At 45.9% G+C, this 18,395-nt stretch overlaps 1 protein-coding gene across 9 annotated transcripts in view; it reads right to left on the bottom strand.

Annotated features, from left to right (window-relative positions):
• LOC109427696 (integrin alpha-PS1) overlaps window positions 1-15,560 on the bottom strand; it is a 534,426-nt gene extending 518,866 nt beyond the window's left edge. For 2 of the 9 annotated variants that reach the window (XM_029872201.2, XM_029872194.2), the window contains exons 1-2: window positions 15,237-15,560; window positions 6,601-7,099 (exon numbers count right to left, since the gene is read on the bottom strand). In XM_029872201.2, the coding sequence (XP_029728061.2) occupies window positions 6,601-6,785 (185 nt within the window). In that variant the 5' untranslated portion in view covers window positions 6,786-7,099; window positions 15,237-15,560. The other 7 variants (XM_029872200.2, XM_029872197.2, XM_062845678.1 and 4 more) reach the window with 7 other exon arrangements.
• Between the last annotated feature and the right edge of the window lie 2,835 nt (window positions 15,561-18,395).

The raw sequence follows: 18,395 nt of genomic DNA on the forward strand, positions 1-18,395 counted from the left end.
TTGAAACCTTATCAGTCTAATAGAACATCTTAATAAATGAGCATCTGGAAAATTTTACATATCTGCGTTACGTAATTAGTGAGAAAAATGAATAGAATTGAAAAGCACGATTCTGATGTAATTTTCCCGATCGTTTGTCGAATGATTTGATGGTGAAAATCGACCAAACATCTAATGCTGTTGTGTTTATTCAGTTCATTGAGGGCAATGCTAAGCATAGGAAAAATAACTTAAACAGTAATCTACGTAAATTATATGTTTTAACTATTTTATTTTTTGCTATTGATTGGGGCAATATGCACTCCATTCGTTGGGGCAAAACGCACCTATAGAAAACAAGCTGTAATCATATCTATGAGTGCTCTGTAAGTAATCGCAAACAAAATTGAGCTATTGTTTGTCTTAAAACCTTATAAAACATGCATTTTGTCTAAGAAGTAAAAAGATTTCTAAACTCGACGGTGCATCTTGCCTCAATGTTGTGGTGCGTCTTGCCCCTTTGTTTGAGTGCATCCTGCCCCATTGTTGTAGTGCATTTTACCCCGAGCAAGGGTGCATACTGCCCCGCATAAACATACGAAGCCGTAATGTTAGTCTTTACAAAAAACGTTATTTTCAAGAACTGAACTGTATTAAGGCAGAAATTTTGTTTGGTTTCTCTTAGAATGAAAGTATATGCAATGAATGCATGCATTAAACCAATAAATTATTGCCTTTTTATATGCATTTGGACGCATCTTCCTTAAGTGGTGCGTATTACCCCAGAATCCCCTAATGGGAATGATACTAGAACCGGGTGAGCATTGTCGCTATTAGAAAAGTAACGCAATGCAAATCAGTGCTGTAATGAACCGTAACAGCACTGCGAATTTGATGTGGGAAAGTAGGCTTTTTTGCGCACCAGAAGAAAGTAGGCAGATTTGCAGTGAAGGAAAGCAGCCTATTACGATGAGAAATTGCAAAAAAATGTTTTATTGTGCATACGGCTGTCCATTTTTTGCCGAATCTGTGCATTTGTTTTAAGTGTGTATATGTGAGTACAACCCTGCCCTTGATCCAGCCGTTTGAACTATTTTTAACATTCTCCATACTTAGGAAAATGCGTGTATTGAAACACCGATGGACGTGAACTCAGGACTTCCAGATAAGAAGTTGGCAAAGATTTTAAGGATGGAAATAATCATTTTCATATTATCAATTCATATGGAAGTGATCATACAGAAATGTCTAAATATCCAGAAATCGTAGTCGTCGTAAATTTGATATAGATAATGGTGATTAATATTTCACCGCTTTTCTATGAGGTGGCCAAACTCTATCAGCCTGAGTAATGCAGACAAAGCCATATTTCGAGCCAACCGTTTGCCTTCGTTGCAGCCAGAGCAGGGGTGGCGTTAGATAGCTGAACAAATATTTGCAATTCCCAGGAACTGCTTTATCCATCCCATCTGTCGTCGCCGAGCTGGGCCCCACCTTGTGGCAGTCAGTAGGTATGGTATGAATAATATCCACTCACCGGAGACGCGACGTACGCGCTGAGCCATCACCGCAGCTTACCGGGAAGGGCATTATTGTAAATATATCTCCGAAACATCCTGAAAGCCAAAGCTCAGGAAGCCTGAACGAGTTGTGCAAACAATTTTGTGGCCACCGCCCGCCACTATTTACCGCACACACCGTAGTCGTAGTCGAAGTGCCCATCCACTCTTTTGCTGTCCATCAACTAACAGACGGAGACGAGGCATTTTCGATGAGACCTATGCTCAGTTTGTTTCCTATGTCGTTTTGGTTTCCCATTCGTTTTGTAGGTATTTGATTTCCTATTCGCGTCTCGGTCGGACGCTGAATTGAGCTGAACATGGCGTGCCGTGCCACCACGAACTGTTCCACGGCCACGTTTTACAAATTAGGCGAAACGTGAGCATTAATTGATAGGACCCATAAAAGTAATTAACTGTGAATGGTAAATGAGCATAGGTCAACAAATTTGTTTTTCTGGCGTATATGTTGCCAAAAAAAAACTAGGCGTTGCGCGCTTTTGGCGAGTGTTCGATGGTATGTAGGGTTACTGATCTATTGTGGATCTTTTGCATCTGGCTTCAACAGAGGCGAATTTCCGAAGAAGCGGAAAAGGTAAAGATTGGTTCTACTGTCCACGGAAAGCCATCTGACGACCCTTCGGCACTCAGACCAATATGTCTGCTGGACACCGCCGAGAAGCTGTTGGAGCGGTTTATTTCGTCGAGACTGACGGTCTATACCGAAAGGTCAGATGAGTCCGGACTTTCGGGCAACCATTTTGGTTTCCGGGAAGGACGGTCAACATGGTACGCTATGCTGACAGCCTGGCTTCTCACGATCGTGACGGAGCACTTCTTACCCCGAAAGACCAGGAAACGATGTGGCTTAGGTACAGGATCCGAAAAGCGTGGGACTTACAGTCCCAGGACCTGACGAACCTTCCCGCTTGCGAGTCAGCCGCGTAGTCGCCGAAGAATAGGACTACTAACCCCAATTCAAGGTGTTAAGCGACCCGTGCAGAGGAATGAGTGATCGAGGAGGTGAAAAAGATGCTCGATCGTTAACAGAGCCTGTGGGGTACCTGGGCACTCCCCACAGTATTTCGTCCCTTACCGCTTTAATGCATATCTCTTGCGCGGTGAACCTGCTTTCCCGTGCAACTCGTGGGATCAGCATAAAAAACAATTTGAACAAAAACCAGCATCAAACAGGAGGAAGTGGTAGTGGCGAGGCGAAAGAAATGTGTTGGCGAGGTCTCCGTTAAGAAGCAGCGAGGAGATAGGAGCGGGAAGCTGCGCACCCAGCACCAGCGTGGGAGCTCCAATCCATTCCCCGGCAAGCCAGCCGATGGAGATACTGGACGGATCGTGGTTGATGAGGGCCATCAACCAAAAGAAAGAAGGACTTCCCATGATCCAGGTGGCTGATCAGCAGCTTGGCAAGATAATCGGCTTTGCGTCCACGAAGCCCAACATAACTAAATACCTGAGAACGGCCCTGTTGCGATTTCGGAAGTCGATGGACGATGCCAAGCAGGATCACGACTCGTGAAGACTGCAGCAGCCAGCGGCGAAACCGGTGAATGTAAAAGTTACGAAGCCTATCCAGACGGGGACCTTCGCTTTCGCAGGAAGTTCAAAAGGTGTGGTGTATGCGACTGCTCGTGATAAGCACTCGCAGAAGCGGGTGAGACAGCCGTCAGGTGAGGAGTAGTCTGGCGGTGCCCGCAAGGCCAGGAGGATACTAACCCCGAAGGTCGGCAATAATGAAAGCAAGTCGGACCCCAGCCAGGTGTCCCGGAAAGCTGGAAAGGGTGGGTCTGAAAAGGCTGGCATCCAACGAGTGGTCCAAGGTGCGCGGGCTTCAAGAAAGCCCGCAGGGAATAGAACACAGTAACGCATCTGAATCGAACCACTGTGACGCAGCTCAGCAACTGCTTTATCATGCGATATCTGAGTGGGGGGGTCCATACCGAGAATCCGCTGGCAACGGCAATTGGGTCGCGGATGGGTCCAGCAAAATGGCGGCGATATGGACGACAGGTAAATAGCCCGTCCTGGAGTTGTCTACCACCTATGAGAGCTTCGTGGTCGCCAAAGTAAACGGGGTCCTCTTCTGTAGCTGTTATGCACCTCCGCGATGGCCGATCGAGCGAGCAGTTCACGCAGATGCTGGACTGTATGACGACCGAGCTGACAGGGCGAAGGCCGATGGAAACAGCGGGTAACTTCAATGCCTGGGCTGTGGAATGGGGAAGCCGTTTCGTGAACCAAAGGGGTTAGATCCTGCTAGAGGCACTGGCCATACTAGATGTCGACCTGGCTAATGTCGGTATGGTCCGGAGGCGATTATTGACGTTACCTTTTGTAGTCCTGGTCTAACAAGTAGTTTGAAGTCGAGAGTAGACGACAGCTACACAACCAGCGATCACCTGGCGGTTCGCTACAGTATTGACTACAACAACAGCAGGCTTGTGTAGAGGAAGAGGCGGCTAGGCCAAGGCAGGTGAAGGACATCATACTTCGACGAAGGGAGGCACTTCGCCGTGAACGAAACCTACTTGATTTAGACGGCGACGAGCTGGTAGCGGTGCTTCCCTTGCCTAGACGAGTCCACGTCGCTGCAAAAGTCGCGCTGATGACGATGATAAGGGCAAGCAAAAAGGCCTGCTTTGGAGTGTCAATGCAAATCCGTGGGGTGATGCCTACAGGATGGTGATGACCAAGACGAGAGGTGTAATGGCTCCTACAGAGCAATCTCCAAAGATGTTGGAGGGGATCATCGAGGGGCTTTTTCCACGTCATGATCCTAGTCCTTGGCCTCCTTTCGTAGGACAGTCGGGTACTGGGGCTGACGATGAGGAGAGGGTCACCGATGTCGAACTTGCGAAGATAGCAAAGTTCCTTAGCGCAGGTAAGGCCCCAGGTCCTGACGGAGTTCTGAACCTCACCTTAAAAGTAGCATCTGCAATAGCGCTCTCGAGGTGTTCAGGTCTACTATACAGAAATGCCTGGACGAGGGAGTTTTGCCAGAAGCTTGGAAGAGGCAGAGCCTGGTACTATTGCCAAAGGCGGGGAAACCACCCGGAGACCCGTCGGCATATAGACCAATATGCTTGATCGACACGGCGGGGAAGGTGCTCGAAAAGATCACTGAGGGTGTAAATGGTCTTTTGAGCAGTCAGTTCGGCTTCCGAAAGGGGAGGTCGACCGTAGACGCTATCCTGTCGGTTACAAAAACCGCCGAGATCGCACTCTAGCGTAAGAGAAGGGGAATTCGTTACTGTGCAGTAGTGACTCTGTATGTAAGGAACGCGTTCAATAGCGGCAGTTGTCCGGCTATTGCCGATGCGCTCCTGTGTCTGGGGATACTCGGGTACCTGTACAAGATTCTCGGGAGTTACTTCCAGAATCGAGTACTACTTTACGACACAGAGGAGGGTTGGAAGTGCTTTCACATAACCGCAGGAGTCCCGCAAAGTTCCATCCTGGGTCCGGTGTTATGGAATCGCATGTACGACGAGGTGTTGATGTTAGAGTTCCCGGTGGTGGTAGAGATCGTCAGCTTATTACGCTGGAAGACTACGGATTCTCAATCGAAGAAGTGGAGTTGGTCAAGGTTGTGGAGGCGTGGATGAGATCCAGGAAAACTGTAGTTAGGTCACTACAAAACTGAAGCCACGTTGATTACGCCTGCAAAAGAGCCTTCACAGCTATAGTGGCACTGCCCCGGATGATGTCCAATAGCTCAGTTATGTATTAAAGCAAACGCAAGCTTCTGGCTAATGTCGCCTCCTCCATGCTAAAGTATGGCGACCCGGCTTGGGGCACGGCGCTAAGTACCAGCTACCGTGGTAAGCTGCAAATTTTTACAGGCTAATGAGCCTGAGGGTTGCGTGCGCGTACCGTACCGTGTCACACGATGCACTCTGCGTCATCACTGGTATGGAACCTATCGGTATCCTTATCAGGGAAGACATAGAGTGCATAGAAATGCGCGGCACAAGAGGCATAAGTTGATCCCGAGGGTAGATAGTTGGGCGCCATGGGAAACGGCTATCACCCACATCGTCTTGGAGCTGCAGTGGAGGTGGCACGTGGACTCGGAGAATGGCTAGTGCAGACGCTATACAAGGGGTGGTCCAAGGGTTCGGATTCGGCTACGTAGATCATACCGGTGCCCTGCGGTCGAAATCGACCCTTACAGCGGAGAGAACGTCCTGATAGCGTTGCAGTCGTGGCATCGGTCGACAGGGTTGGATCCGAGCCCGCGATTGGAAAGGGGTCCTCGACAAGGTCGAGGTAGGAGGAGGCCCTATGTCGGAACGTCCATCTGTGTGCTGGCCGATAGGGCCTTACTTGCGGGGAGGTCGAATCACAGTGCACGCGGTATCAGTTCTTGATATTTGCAGTGCAGTTGAAAGCAGGCGTGGTGTCGACCCTGCCTGCCTTACGAGGACAAAGGGAGTGATGAGGACTGATCGAGAATTGGCTAAGTGCCAGCATGCTTCCTTGGTGGACTCCTCAAAGCGAGTCATCGATGTTCGTTGCTGCAGGTTATGCAGCTAGCTTGAAAGTGCGATGTGTATTAGCCCCTCTTTGAAGCAATGCCTTCTTGGTGGTTCCGGAGAGATGAAAAGATTGGCGACCATGGCAATGTTGTACCACACTACCTGGACCTTCTGTCCGGGTGTCTGTTGAGCAGATTTTCCCCACATGGTGTAAAAGGTAACAACACGAGTTGTATATGTATACAAGAGAGAGGAAGAGAGTTCCATGTGACACATAATTCACTTATGTTCTATGGATACTTATTCCTATCTACAGTGCATTACAAATAATACACTGACGAATATTGTGAATCATTCCGAATCCTTCAAATAATAATTAGTAATGCATGATGAAAGCCTGTTGAGTAACAGATTCAAACGCTTACGCTCAACGACACAGAAATGAATGACTTAACCTTTATCTGATAACGTTATCGCAGCCCCAACGAAATTCATAATGATAAAATACCTACAGCTAGAATCATATAAAAGCGTAAATAGAAGTTACTCTATGGCTCATAGTGACTTACCAGTTCTTTTTCTCTCCGTTCCGTGGCTGTTCGGTATGGGAAGCTACCGAATATCCGAAGTAGGTGTTGGTCGATCCATACTTGACGATGGGAAGGCGCGTTTCAAAGTTGAAGCACTGCACGACGGTAATGGATAAGCCAGCCAACGCCAGTGGCAGCCAGACGTACCACCTATTCAGCACCATATCTCTCGCTGCGTGCGTGATGAGCTCAGGATACTTCACTCACTCATATATGTAGCCGTAGATTATCTCTTCTAGTGCACCAGGAAATATAATTCAATCGAGCCGCTTGAGAAATCTCGATTGGCTATTTTTACAGCATTCTTCTGCAGCAGCAGCAGCACCGCATACAGCTTCGATCCTGGGCGAGCGAGATTTGCACTTTTAGCATCCACGTTTGCTCACTAAAAAAACGGAACACTGAATCACAGAAGATGGCACCATCCCGGCGACGCGCGCGCCACTGCCTCGCACTTCACCACTGCACTGACTGCCTGCTGTTGGGAAACGACACACACATGCGGATCGGGTTCGAAGCGTTTCATTAAAGAGCAGGAATCAATAAATTTTAAATATTTACACGGAATGGGGATATTTTGGGTGTTGGCCGTTCCGGTTCACGACGACGGCGACGAAGACGGTCGGGTTTGTTTGAAATTTGCGCACTCATTTGCACTAAGGCCGGCTGGCTCCGGGCATAGCATAGCAGGAGAACTCCACCGCCGCCGCATATTGTTGCCAGACCACGTTAGTCATTATTCAGTGGAACTACAGTGTCTAATAGCCTTGCTTTCGAGATTTCTAAATGGGAGTCCCAGGATGCTATTTTTGAATGATTCCATAAGCAAACTGCTCGGTTGAAAACCGGTATTACGGAAATAACACATTTGAGTTTGTATTTCAAACCAGGAAATGCATGTTTCCGTACTAACATAGTAAATAAATTGAAAAAATCATTTTTTCTAGATTCTAGAATAATTCTAGATTCTAGTATTATTCGCACTAGTTTATGTTGCACTAGTATTTAGTGTTAAAATACAAATTTTAATGTATCTGTATTTCAAGATTCAGGCATAGAAGATTCTGTCCCGAAACTTGGGTATAGGTGGATCACTTTGGAATGACCAAAGTCTACGATCCATATAAATTTCAAACAATTTGTATGGACAAATGTCTGCGGCAGTTGGACAGCGCTAATTCTAGTCTATTCTACACATAGACTGAGCCATTCATTGAAAGAATTCTGGAAATTGATAGAATCGACTTCTTCTGTCATTATCAATACTTGCAAGATATTGGAGATGTATTACAAGTATTGAAGTGGCCAGGCCTGCTGTGCAGCGTCATTGAATACAATTGAACAGAACTGTGGAACGGCGACATCTCTTCAGCCGCTCTGAATCGTGGCATAAATGTGAAGCGAAAACGTTGGGAGTGACGTTGCTAAGAAAGTTAATGGCACTCCGTTAGAGTTCCTCTTCCTGGGACGGGACATTTATATTTGTCCTTCATGCCCTGGCTCGAAAGCCTTGGTAGTTTATGGACGGCGCCCAAATAAATATTTAGCTGAAGTTCGGGCTGCTAAACTTTGAGGCGATAAGGAGAGCGTCCAAAGCTCTGGTCCTCACAAGCTCCTACCTCATGCTTCCACGAGTCAAGCGATGACAAAGACCGCCAGCTAAGAGTTGTGTGCTTAGCTGGTAGTGCTGTCCTTTTGATTTCAGCTAGATTGAGGAGGTACGACCCGAGCGACTGTTCACCAAGGAGGTGCGGCTCAAACAGCGTCTGTTCTGGCATCCAGTGGTTGAGTAAGAAACGCCCAGCTAGATACAAGGACAGACAAACAGACATACTACTTAGAAGAAATTTCTTTCAAAATCATCGTTTGGCATCTCACTAGCACCCTCTATAATGCTCAATCCGAAGCATTCATTTGCAGATATTGTTTCCCTCGGTTCGATGTAACAATTTAGCTGGTGACGACTCCCTCGTTGCGTTACCCATTCATAAACATGAATGAAGGTTCATGATTGAGTCATTTTATGTAAACATTGATCGGCGTCGCGTTCATTTCTCTCGAAAATTGAGAGGTGGTGTAGGCACAGCAGCGCCACCATGACACATGCGAGCACAGTCCGAACCACACTGCATTTTCAAAATGACCGTTAAATCGTGCGACGATTGCGATTTGAGTGGTATGTCTGTTTGTCTGTGATACAAGGCCCATCAGCTGTGAATAACATAGGAGAAAATACGAATCGATACAATCGGCAAAGACTCACGTGACGAAACAAGGACTACGATTGGAAACTTGTAACATGGAATTGCAAGTCACTTGGTTTCGCAGGATGTAACAGGATAATCTACGATGAATTACATTCCGCAACTTCGACATCGTGACGTTGCAGGAGCTTTGTTGGACTGGACGGAAAGTGTGGAAAAGCGGGCATCGACCGGCTACCTTCTACCTTCTGACACCACCAATGAACTGGAAACAGGCATTATAGTGTTGGGCAAAATGCGTTAGAGCAAACATACGATGGTTGCTCGCCACATGACGTGGAAGTCGTTGTCGGCGACATAAACGCGCAGAAAGGAAGAAAGAAGCGAAACGAAATGTTTGGACCGGTAATCAGGCGAAACAGCCGCAACTTTAGAGCCTCCCGTGATATGGCAGTCCGAAGCACTATCTTCCCTCGCAAAGATATCCACAAGGTCACCTGGAGATTACCCGACCATCAAACAGAAAACCCAATCGACGGTACAATCTTCTCGGATATAACGAATGTCCGCACATACCGCAGTGCGAATATAGATTTGGATCACTACCTAGTTGCTGAATGCATGCGCTCGAATCATTTGACGGTTATTACCACGCGTCAAAGTCGAACGCCGCCGCTCAACATCGAGCAGCTGCGTAACGTAGAAGTGGCTCAATACTACGCGCAGCAGATAAGAGTGGCCCTACCAACGGCAGAGTAGCTTGGCGCAGCTACACTTGAAGATGGCTGGAGGGACATCCGATCCGCCATAGGTAGTACCTCGGCTACAGCACTAGGCTTCGCAACTCCGAATCACAGAAACGACTGATACGACGGCGAATGTGAACAGTTGAAAAACGAGAAGAATGCAGCATGGGCGAGAATGTTTCAACACCGTATGAGGGCGAATGATGCACGTTATAGACAGGCACGGAACAGGCAGAACTCAGTCTTCCGGAGGAAGAAGCGCCAGCAGGAAGAACGAGATTGCGAAGCGATGGAAGAGCTGTACCGCACTAAGGACACACGGAAGTTCTACGAGAAGCTGAACCGCTCGCGCAGAGGGTTTGTGCCACAAGCCGATATGTGCCGAGACAATCACGGGAATCTGCTCACGAGCGAGCGTAAGGTGGTCGAGAGGTGGCGGCACCTCAATGGCGACGTTGCAAGCGCCAACAGACCAAGGAGTACGTGAGCAGGACGAAATATTTCCAGCCCCTAACCGCCAAGAGATAGATTGAGGAGGAGGTGGGCTGGTTGACAAACAACGAAGCCGCTGGAGCAGATCAACTACTAAACGAGCTTCTAAAATATGGCGGAGGAGAACTGGTGAAAACACTGTGTCAATACCAAGATTTGGGAGGACGAAGTATTACCGGAGGAATGAATGGAAGGTATCTTGTGTCCTATCTACAAAAAGGGCGACAAGGTGGATTACGGGAACTATCGTGCGATCACACTACAGATCGCTTCCTACAAGATACTCTCTAAAATTTGCCGTCGTCTATCACCGATTGCCAGAGAGTTCGTGGGGTAATACAAGGTTGGATTCATGGGTGAACGTGCAACAATGGACCAGATGTTCGCCATCCGCCAGATGTTGCAGAAATGCCGCGAATACAACGTGCCCACACATCACTCGTTCATCGATTTTAAAATCGGCGTATGATACAATCGATCAAGACCAGCAATGGCTATGGCTTATGCACGAATACCGATTCCCGGGTAAACTGATACGATTGATCAAGGCGACGATGGATCGAGTGATGTGCGTAGTTCGAGTATCAGGGACACTCTCGAGTCCCTTCGAATCTCGCAGTGGGTTACGGCAAGGTGATGGTCTTTCGTGCTTGCTGTTCAAAATTGGTTAAAGGGTGTAATAAGGAGAGCGGGGATAAACACGAGTGGAACGATTTTCACGAAGTCCGTTCAGCTGCTTGGTTTTGCTGATAACATTGATATTATAGCTTGTAAATTTGAGACGATGGCGGAAACGTACATCTGACTAAAGAGTGAAGCCAGGCAAATCGGATTAGTCATTAATGTGTCGAAGACAAAGTACATGATGGCAAAGGGCTCCAGGGAAGAATCACCGCGCCCGCCATTCAGAATTTCTATCGACGGTGATGAAATCGAGACGGTTGAAGAATTGTACTTGGGTTCTCTGGTGACCGCCCACAACGACACCAGCAGAGAAATTCAGAGACGCATTGTGCCAGGAAATCGAGCTTTCTTTGGACTCCGCAGAACTTTACGATTGAAAAAAGTTCGCCGTAACACGAAGTTAACTATCTTCAAAGCGCTGATATAGAGACGAACCAGCCAAGGGCTGAAAGTCTCTTTAATAGAGACAAATTAATCAATCAAAGCGCTGATTAGGGTAGTCCGCTATGGGCACGAAGCATAGACTCTACGTGCAGAGGACCAATGCGCCCTTAAAGTTTTCGAACGGAAGGTGTTGCGTACCATCTATGACGGAGTGCAGATGAAAGACGGGACTTGGAGAAGGCGAATGAACCATGAGCTGCTGAGAGAACCACAGCGCAGTCTTCCTGGAGATTTCCCGAAGAAATTCCCAGAAAATTCCAGGAAAAAAAAATCCTAAAAGATTCCCAGAATGAAATATCAAAGCTTAACTATCAATTTATGGACTAAAGCGATGAAGGTCATTACCACGTTCTCTTCACCACTAATCGGATTTGTGGATGCAGATTGGACATCCGATCAAGAGGACCGAAAATCTGTGACTGCTTCTGTCTTCAAGGTGTTCAGGTCAACTGTATCGTGGGCAAGCACAGGTACTTGGCGCAAGCAACAGGTATCGACTTTGTCGACTGAAGCGAAATTCGTCGATCTCAGCACCATTGCCAGTGAAACGATTTGGTTGGGTGAAAGATCTAAATTGCAACTCGAAGTCGGAACCAATCCCAACATATGAGGACTTGGAGAATTCTTAGAAGGAAATCCTGAAGGATTTCCGGAAGGAGCTCCCGGAGGACTCCAAGAAAGAACTCCTGGAGGATCCCTGGAGAGAATTACTGGAGAATTCGCAGAAGGAGCTCTTGGAGACTTCACAAAAGAAACTTCTGGAGGATTTCCAGGAAGAACTACTGGAGGAACTCTTGGCACAGACAAACAGACATACTACTTAGAAGAAATTTGTTTCAAAATCATCGTTTGGCATCTCACTAGCACCCTCTATAATGCTCAATCCGAAGCATTCATTTGCAGGTGTTGTTTCCCTCGGTTCGATGTAACAATTTAGCAGGTGACGACTCCCTCGTGGCATTACCCATTCATAAAACATGAATGAAGGTTCATGATTGAGCCATTTTATGTAAACATTGATCGGCGTCGCGTTCATTTCTCTCGAAAATTGAGAGGTGATGTAGGCACAGCAGCGCCACCATGACACATGCGAGCACAGTCCGAACCACAGTGCATTTTTAAAATGACCGTTAAATCGTGCGACGATTGCGATTTGAGTGGTATGTCTGTTTGTCTGTGCTCTTGGAGCATCCTCAGAAGGAAATCCTGGAGGATTCCCAGAAGGAACTCCTGGAGGATTCTTAGAAGGATCTCCTGGAGGATTCCCAGAAGGAACTCCTGGAGGATTCTCAGAAAGAACTCTTGGAGGATTTCTAGAAAGAACTCTTGGAGGATTCCCAGAAAGAACTGCTGGAGGATTTCTAGAAAGAACTGCTGGAGGATTCCCAGCAGCAGTTCCTAGATGATTCCCTGAAGAAACTCTTGGACAATTCTCAAAATAAACTCCTGGAGGATTCCCAGAAGGAGCTTTTGGAGAATCCTTAGAAGCAAGTCCTGGAGGATTCCCAGCAGGAGCTCCTTGAGGATTCCCAGAAGGAGTTCCTGGAGGATTCCCAGAAAGAATTACTGGAGGATTCCCAGAAACTCTTGGAGAAAAATCAAAAGGAAATCCTGGAGGATTCTCAGAAGGAACTCCTGGAGGATTCTCAGAAGAAACTCCTGGGCGATTCCCAGAAGAAACTCCTGTAGGATTCCCAGAATAAACTCCTAGAGGATTCCCAGAATAAACTCCTGGAGGATTCCCAGAATAAACTCCTGCAGGATTTTCAGAAAGCACTCCTGGAGTTTTCCCAGAAGGAACTCCTGGGCGATTCCCCGAACGAACTCCTAGAGGATTTCCAGAACGAACTTCTGGAGGTTTCCTAGAATAAGCTCCTGGAGGATTTCCGGAAAGAACTGCTGGAGGATTCCCAGAAAGAATTACTGGAGGATTCCCAGAAGGAGCTCTTGGAGACTTCTCAAAAGAAATTTCTGGAGGATTTCCAGCAAGAACTACTGGAGGAATTCTTGCAGAATCCTCAGAAGGAACTCCTGGAGGATTCGCAGAAGGAACTCCTGGAGGATTTCCAGAAAGAACTCCAGGAGGATTCCCGCAAGGAACTTCTCGACGATTCCCAGGAAGAATTCCTGGAGGATTCCCAAATGAACTGGGAGGATCCCTAGAAAGAATTACTGGATGATTCCCAGAAAGAACTCTTGGAGAATTCTCAGAAGAAACTCCTGGAAGATTCCCAGAAAGAACTACTGGAGGATTCCCAGAAGGAACTCTTGGAGAATGCTCAGAAGGAACTCCTGGAGGATTCCCAGAAGGAACTCGTGAAGGATTTCTAGAAGGAACTCCTGGATGATTCCCAGAACGAACTCCTGGATGATTCCCAGAAGGAACTCCTGGAGGATTCCCAGAAGGAACTCGTAAAGGATTCCTAGAAGGAACTCCTGGATGATTCCCAAAAGGAACTCCTGGATGATTTCCAGAAGGAACTCCTGGATGATTCCCAGAAGGAACTCCTGGATGATTCCCAGAAGGAACTCCTGGAGGATTCTCAGAAGGAACTCCTGGAGGATTCCCAGAATAAACTCCTGGAGGATTGTCAGTAAGAACTCCTGGAGGATTCCCACAAGGAACTCCTACAGGATTCCCAGAAGGAACTCTATTCGAACAAAAAGGAAAAATAATCGGTGTGGTGGCAGACACGAAAATGCTCAATTTCCATCAATAAATAAATCGGAAGTCTTACTCAGATACTGCCAGCAAAGCATGAATATCTGAATACTCGCGGTATTTTCCGCTTCCGCTATGTTGGAAATACTAACCAATGATGAATATGTTATCTCAAATCTCTGTAGAAATCAGATGAATACATGCGTCAGAGCATTTAACACTTTTAGATAGAGAAAAATGTGGGCAATCCCTCGACACACCATAACTTCGACATAAATTGGCTCCCATCAATTTTATTGGCCCAACTACAAATGACAGAAATTCATTGAGATAGCGGTCTACTTTCGTCTGCTGACCATACGAATGCTTCGACCATCAAGATTGAGATTGAGAGACAGGGTTTAAATTGCCCACAATCCATTAGCGCGCCGATCGATTGATTGGAACAAATCTGTCCTCTGCATGCGCGATTGCAGGTCGCCACCACAACGAATGCTGTATGCTGGTGGTGACCGCTTGCTAGAGAACAACACTGATAAACAACACTCAACTTATAATAGATGTGGACAACAACGGCAGCAACAGCAGGCGGGTGCGACTTAATCCCCATGACTACCATGACGACGACGATACCGGCGTGCCAGTGTGCGAGGCACTTAAGGCTCAAATAACCATCATTCAGTCATCAGCAATCATCAATTTTTCAAAAACAGTTTTCTTCCTCCAAGTCGCAGAACCGTCATTGAAAATTATTTCACTATTATCCAGATGGTAGCCAGAGTGCAGTGATAAATTTTTATTAGCATTGGTTGAGATTTCAGCGAGAAAACTGCTTTTGAGTTTTTGCTATACGATGATGGTTTGTTTCCTCTTAAACAAGTTTCAAACGTACCAGCGTCGAGAATCGATTCCGGCCAACACTTTGAGAGAGCAAGACATCTGAGCAGAAAGTGTTGGGAACAGTAATAATCGCTTCAGCTGCAGTTCTTCAATCAATCACAAAAGTCACCACAATCTTCTTACGATGTGTGCACGCGAGATCACTTTGAACACTATTCCGAAATGCTGGCGATAAGGTTGTATTGTTGTACAGCTTCTTCGGCTTCTTCAGCTTGATCGCATGCTACGGTTTTGTTCCATTCTATTACATGGGTTCCTTGGATGCAATAAAAATGCTTAAACTTTATATAAAACATTACATAATTTTCACACTTTCCACCAATACAATCAGTTTCTTATCTTTCCACGTGACGAACACAATTCAAAACTGTATCAAACGGCGATATAATTACAACGTTCTTTTGGGTATTCAAACGCTTATCAGTTCACCGAGAACAGAAGTACTTTCACACACGTGCCTTCAAGGGTTAACCATCTAGATACCTAGGTTCGTTCAGCGCCTACTATCTGCCACGAAACTAGTCACCAATAATGATGGATTCTCGCTGTCTTCGAACGAACACTTGATAAAACACTGACGGAATGCGCGAAGATACCCCCCGCGACAAAGGGGTGGAACCGGGAGGAAACGCACTACTCGCGAATGGTTCACTGCTGCGGCGGCAGCAGCAGCGGTACCCGTTTGCGTATAAACATAATCAAAAAAGAACAACTCGGAAAGAAAACAATGCCGTGGTCAATGGGTGATAGGAACGAACGTAGACACGTCCTAACCACACAACATTCGGAAACTCACTAGCCGTGACTCGCTATGAATGAAGTCGGTTTGCTGCTGGCTGCTGAGAAAGAGCTGAGCCGGCTCAAAGTGTTAGGAGAGTATTCGAGATGGGGGAACTGCAGTTATTTCTCTCTCCGTGTCGCGGCGGTAAAGTGTGTAGCATACGGAATGAGGATGAAACGTGCGTGAAGTAAACTCACTCTTGGCAGCATTTTCATGCAGGAGGTTCCTCTCAAAGCTTAAACGTTATGTTGCGTTCAAGACTGCTAGTGCAGTATACACGTGCGATGTTGCAGAACTGCGTTTGATTTTTGTTGCGTACCGTGAAGCGACACAATCGGCCCACTAAAACATTTTCATTCTTTGAGGAGCGTGAGAATCATCCGAAGGAAGAAATTTTGAACTCGGGGATGTTCAATTGATGGGTTTTAGCGCAGCTCTTTTAGACTGGCAGGGCATATTCGATTATTGGCACGATGATCAAGTTCTTCTGTGACAAGGTCAACTTCCGGTTGATGAGAGGGTAGAGTGCTTTTAGCCTCGCTTTTAGCAAGATGTTATATTTGGAGACCGTCTATTGTCTGAACAGTAGCTTGTTGTCCAAGCTTAAGTCAAGACAATCAGCTACGTTCGACCATTTTTTTTCATTCCTTGTTGGGTATATAAGTCACTGCGACCTGTTTTTAGATCTATTGTGACAAATGCCCCAGTTTTGTTTAGCTATGTCAAGTTGACATATCACCATTGGAGTTAGCAATAATCAAACCTTGACTGTAAGCATGATCCCAACACGGTGCCACAGTTCGGATGAACTGTACTACCGCATTGGCGTTTGTTCTCCAGACATCAAGGGATTCTATCAGCCCCTTGTCGAAGAACCTAATTCTTCAAGCTGCAATTGCCGGGCAACGGCACAACAAATGCTCCGAGTCTTCTGTATCTATGCCGCAAAAGCGACATAAATCATCTTGAAGTTTTCCAATTAGCTTCAGATGATACCGGCTCGGACAATGACCTGTTAGAAGGCCAGTAAAAGAACTAAGATCTTTTTTAGAAAGTTCTAGAATTTTACGAGTACTTGAAACGTCCGGCTTTATGAAACGTTTCGACTGCCTCGCAATAGTGGTGTTTTCCCAGTTGGATTTTATTTTCTCATGTTCCCATGCTTTAAACTCCATTCTGAGAAAACAACCAGACACACCACAAAATGGTTCAGGCCCTATGAATTGATGAGACGATCCAAGTCTTGCTAACATATCGGCTTGTTCATTTCCTTCAATTCCACAGTGCCCTGGAACCCAAAATAGCTTCACCTGATTACGGCAAGCAACTGTTGAAGTGACTGAATACACTCCCATACAAGTTTAGAAGAGCATGTTGCTGATTTCAAAGCATTTAGAGCTGCTTGGCTATCAGACATCATGCAAATTGTTGAATGTCTGTAGTTTCTGCGTAAGCAAATATTACTGCATTCCAAAATCGCCTGGACTTCAGCTTGAAAAACTGTAGGCCACTTGCCCATAGGAATTGATATGTTAATCCCGGGGCCAGTCACGCCTGCCCCTACTTGATCGTTCAATTTTGAACCATCAGTGTAAAATACGATTGATCCTGGGTGTAGTTCTGGGCCACCATTTGTCCACAGATTTCGCCCTGGATTAATCACTTCAAAAGAGCGTTCAAAATTGTATCTTTTGCTCATCCAATCACTATTATTTACGACGAGAGAGCCGATACTAATAGTTTTCAGAATACTAAGATGCCCTCTCAGGTCAACATCAAAGAGTTGCGTAGCTCTTTTGAGCTTCAATGCACTCTTTGCAGCTTCTGATTGAACAAATTGATGCAGCGGAAGTAGGTGAAGTAAAGTGTCAAGCGCTTTAGACGGTGTACTTCGCATTGCACCAGTAATTGAAAGAGTAGCTAATCTTTGAAGTTTTTCCAGTTTCTTCTGTGCTAACCTTTCATTTGTTTTAGGCCACCAGACCAGTGACGCATAGGTAACTCTGGGTCTCACAATTGCCGAAAAAATCCAGTGGATCATTTTCGGTTTCAATACCCACTTTTTACCAAGAGTCTTTTTACTGATCCATAGAGCACTTGTAGCTTTACCAACTACATGCTCAAGATGTAAATTCCAATTTAGTTTGCTGTCAAGATAAACTCCAAGATACTTGACGGTATTTGAAAGTTCCAAAAGAGTTCCTTTCAGTTTTAAGTTAGTAATTGCTATTTTTCTCCGTCGTGTAAATGGTACGATCGTGGTTTTAGAAGGATTTATGTTCAATCCTTCCTTATCGCACCACGAGGAGACTAAATTTAAGGCAGTTTGCATTCTGTTAGTGATAACATTGTCATATTTACCACGAACTACTATGACTATGTCATCAGCGAAGCCAATTATTTCGAAGCCCTGTGCTTCCAGTTTTTTTAGAAGATCATCAACTATCAAAGACCACAATAGAGGTGATAGTACGCTTCCTTGTGGGCACCCTTTTACTGCTCTAACGGTAATAAATGAATTGCCAAGGTTAGATGATATCTCTCTTTTTGATAACATTTCTCCAATCCAATCAACAATGCATCTATCAAAACCACGTCTTGACATAGCATTTCTCATTGAATCGTAAGATGTGTTATCGAACGCTCCTTCAATATCAAGAAACGTAGCAAGTGAAATCTCCTTTGCTTCAAAGGATCTTTCCAATTTTGTAACCAGCTTATGAAGTGCTGTTACCGAAGATTTGCCCTCTTGATATGCAAATTGATTTTGGCTCAATGGGCTTTTTGTTAAATATGACGATTTGATATACTCGCCTAGTATTTTTTCCATTATTTTCAACATAATGGACGATAAACTTATG

The sequence above is a fragment of the Aedes albopictus genome, chromosome 1 (assembly GCF_035046485.1).
Source record: "Aedes albopictus strain Foshan chromosome 1, AalbF5, whole genome shotgun sequence".
Classification (NCBI taxonomy): Eukaryota; Metazoa; Arthropoda; class Insecta; order Diptera; family Culicidae; genus Aedes; species Aedes albopictus.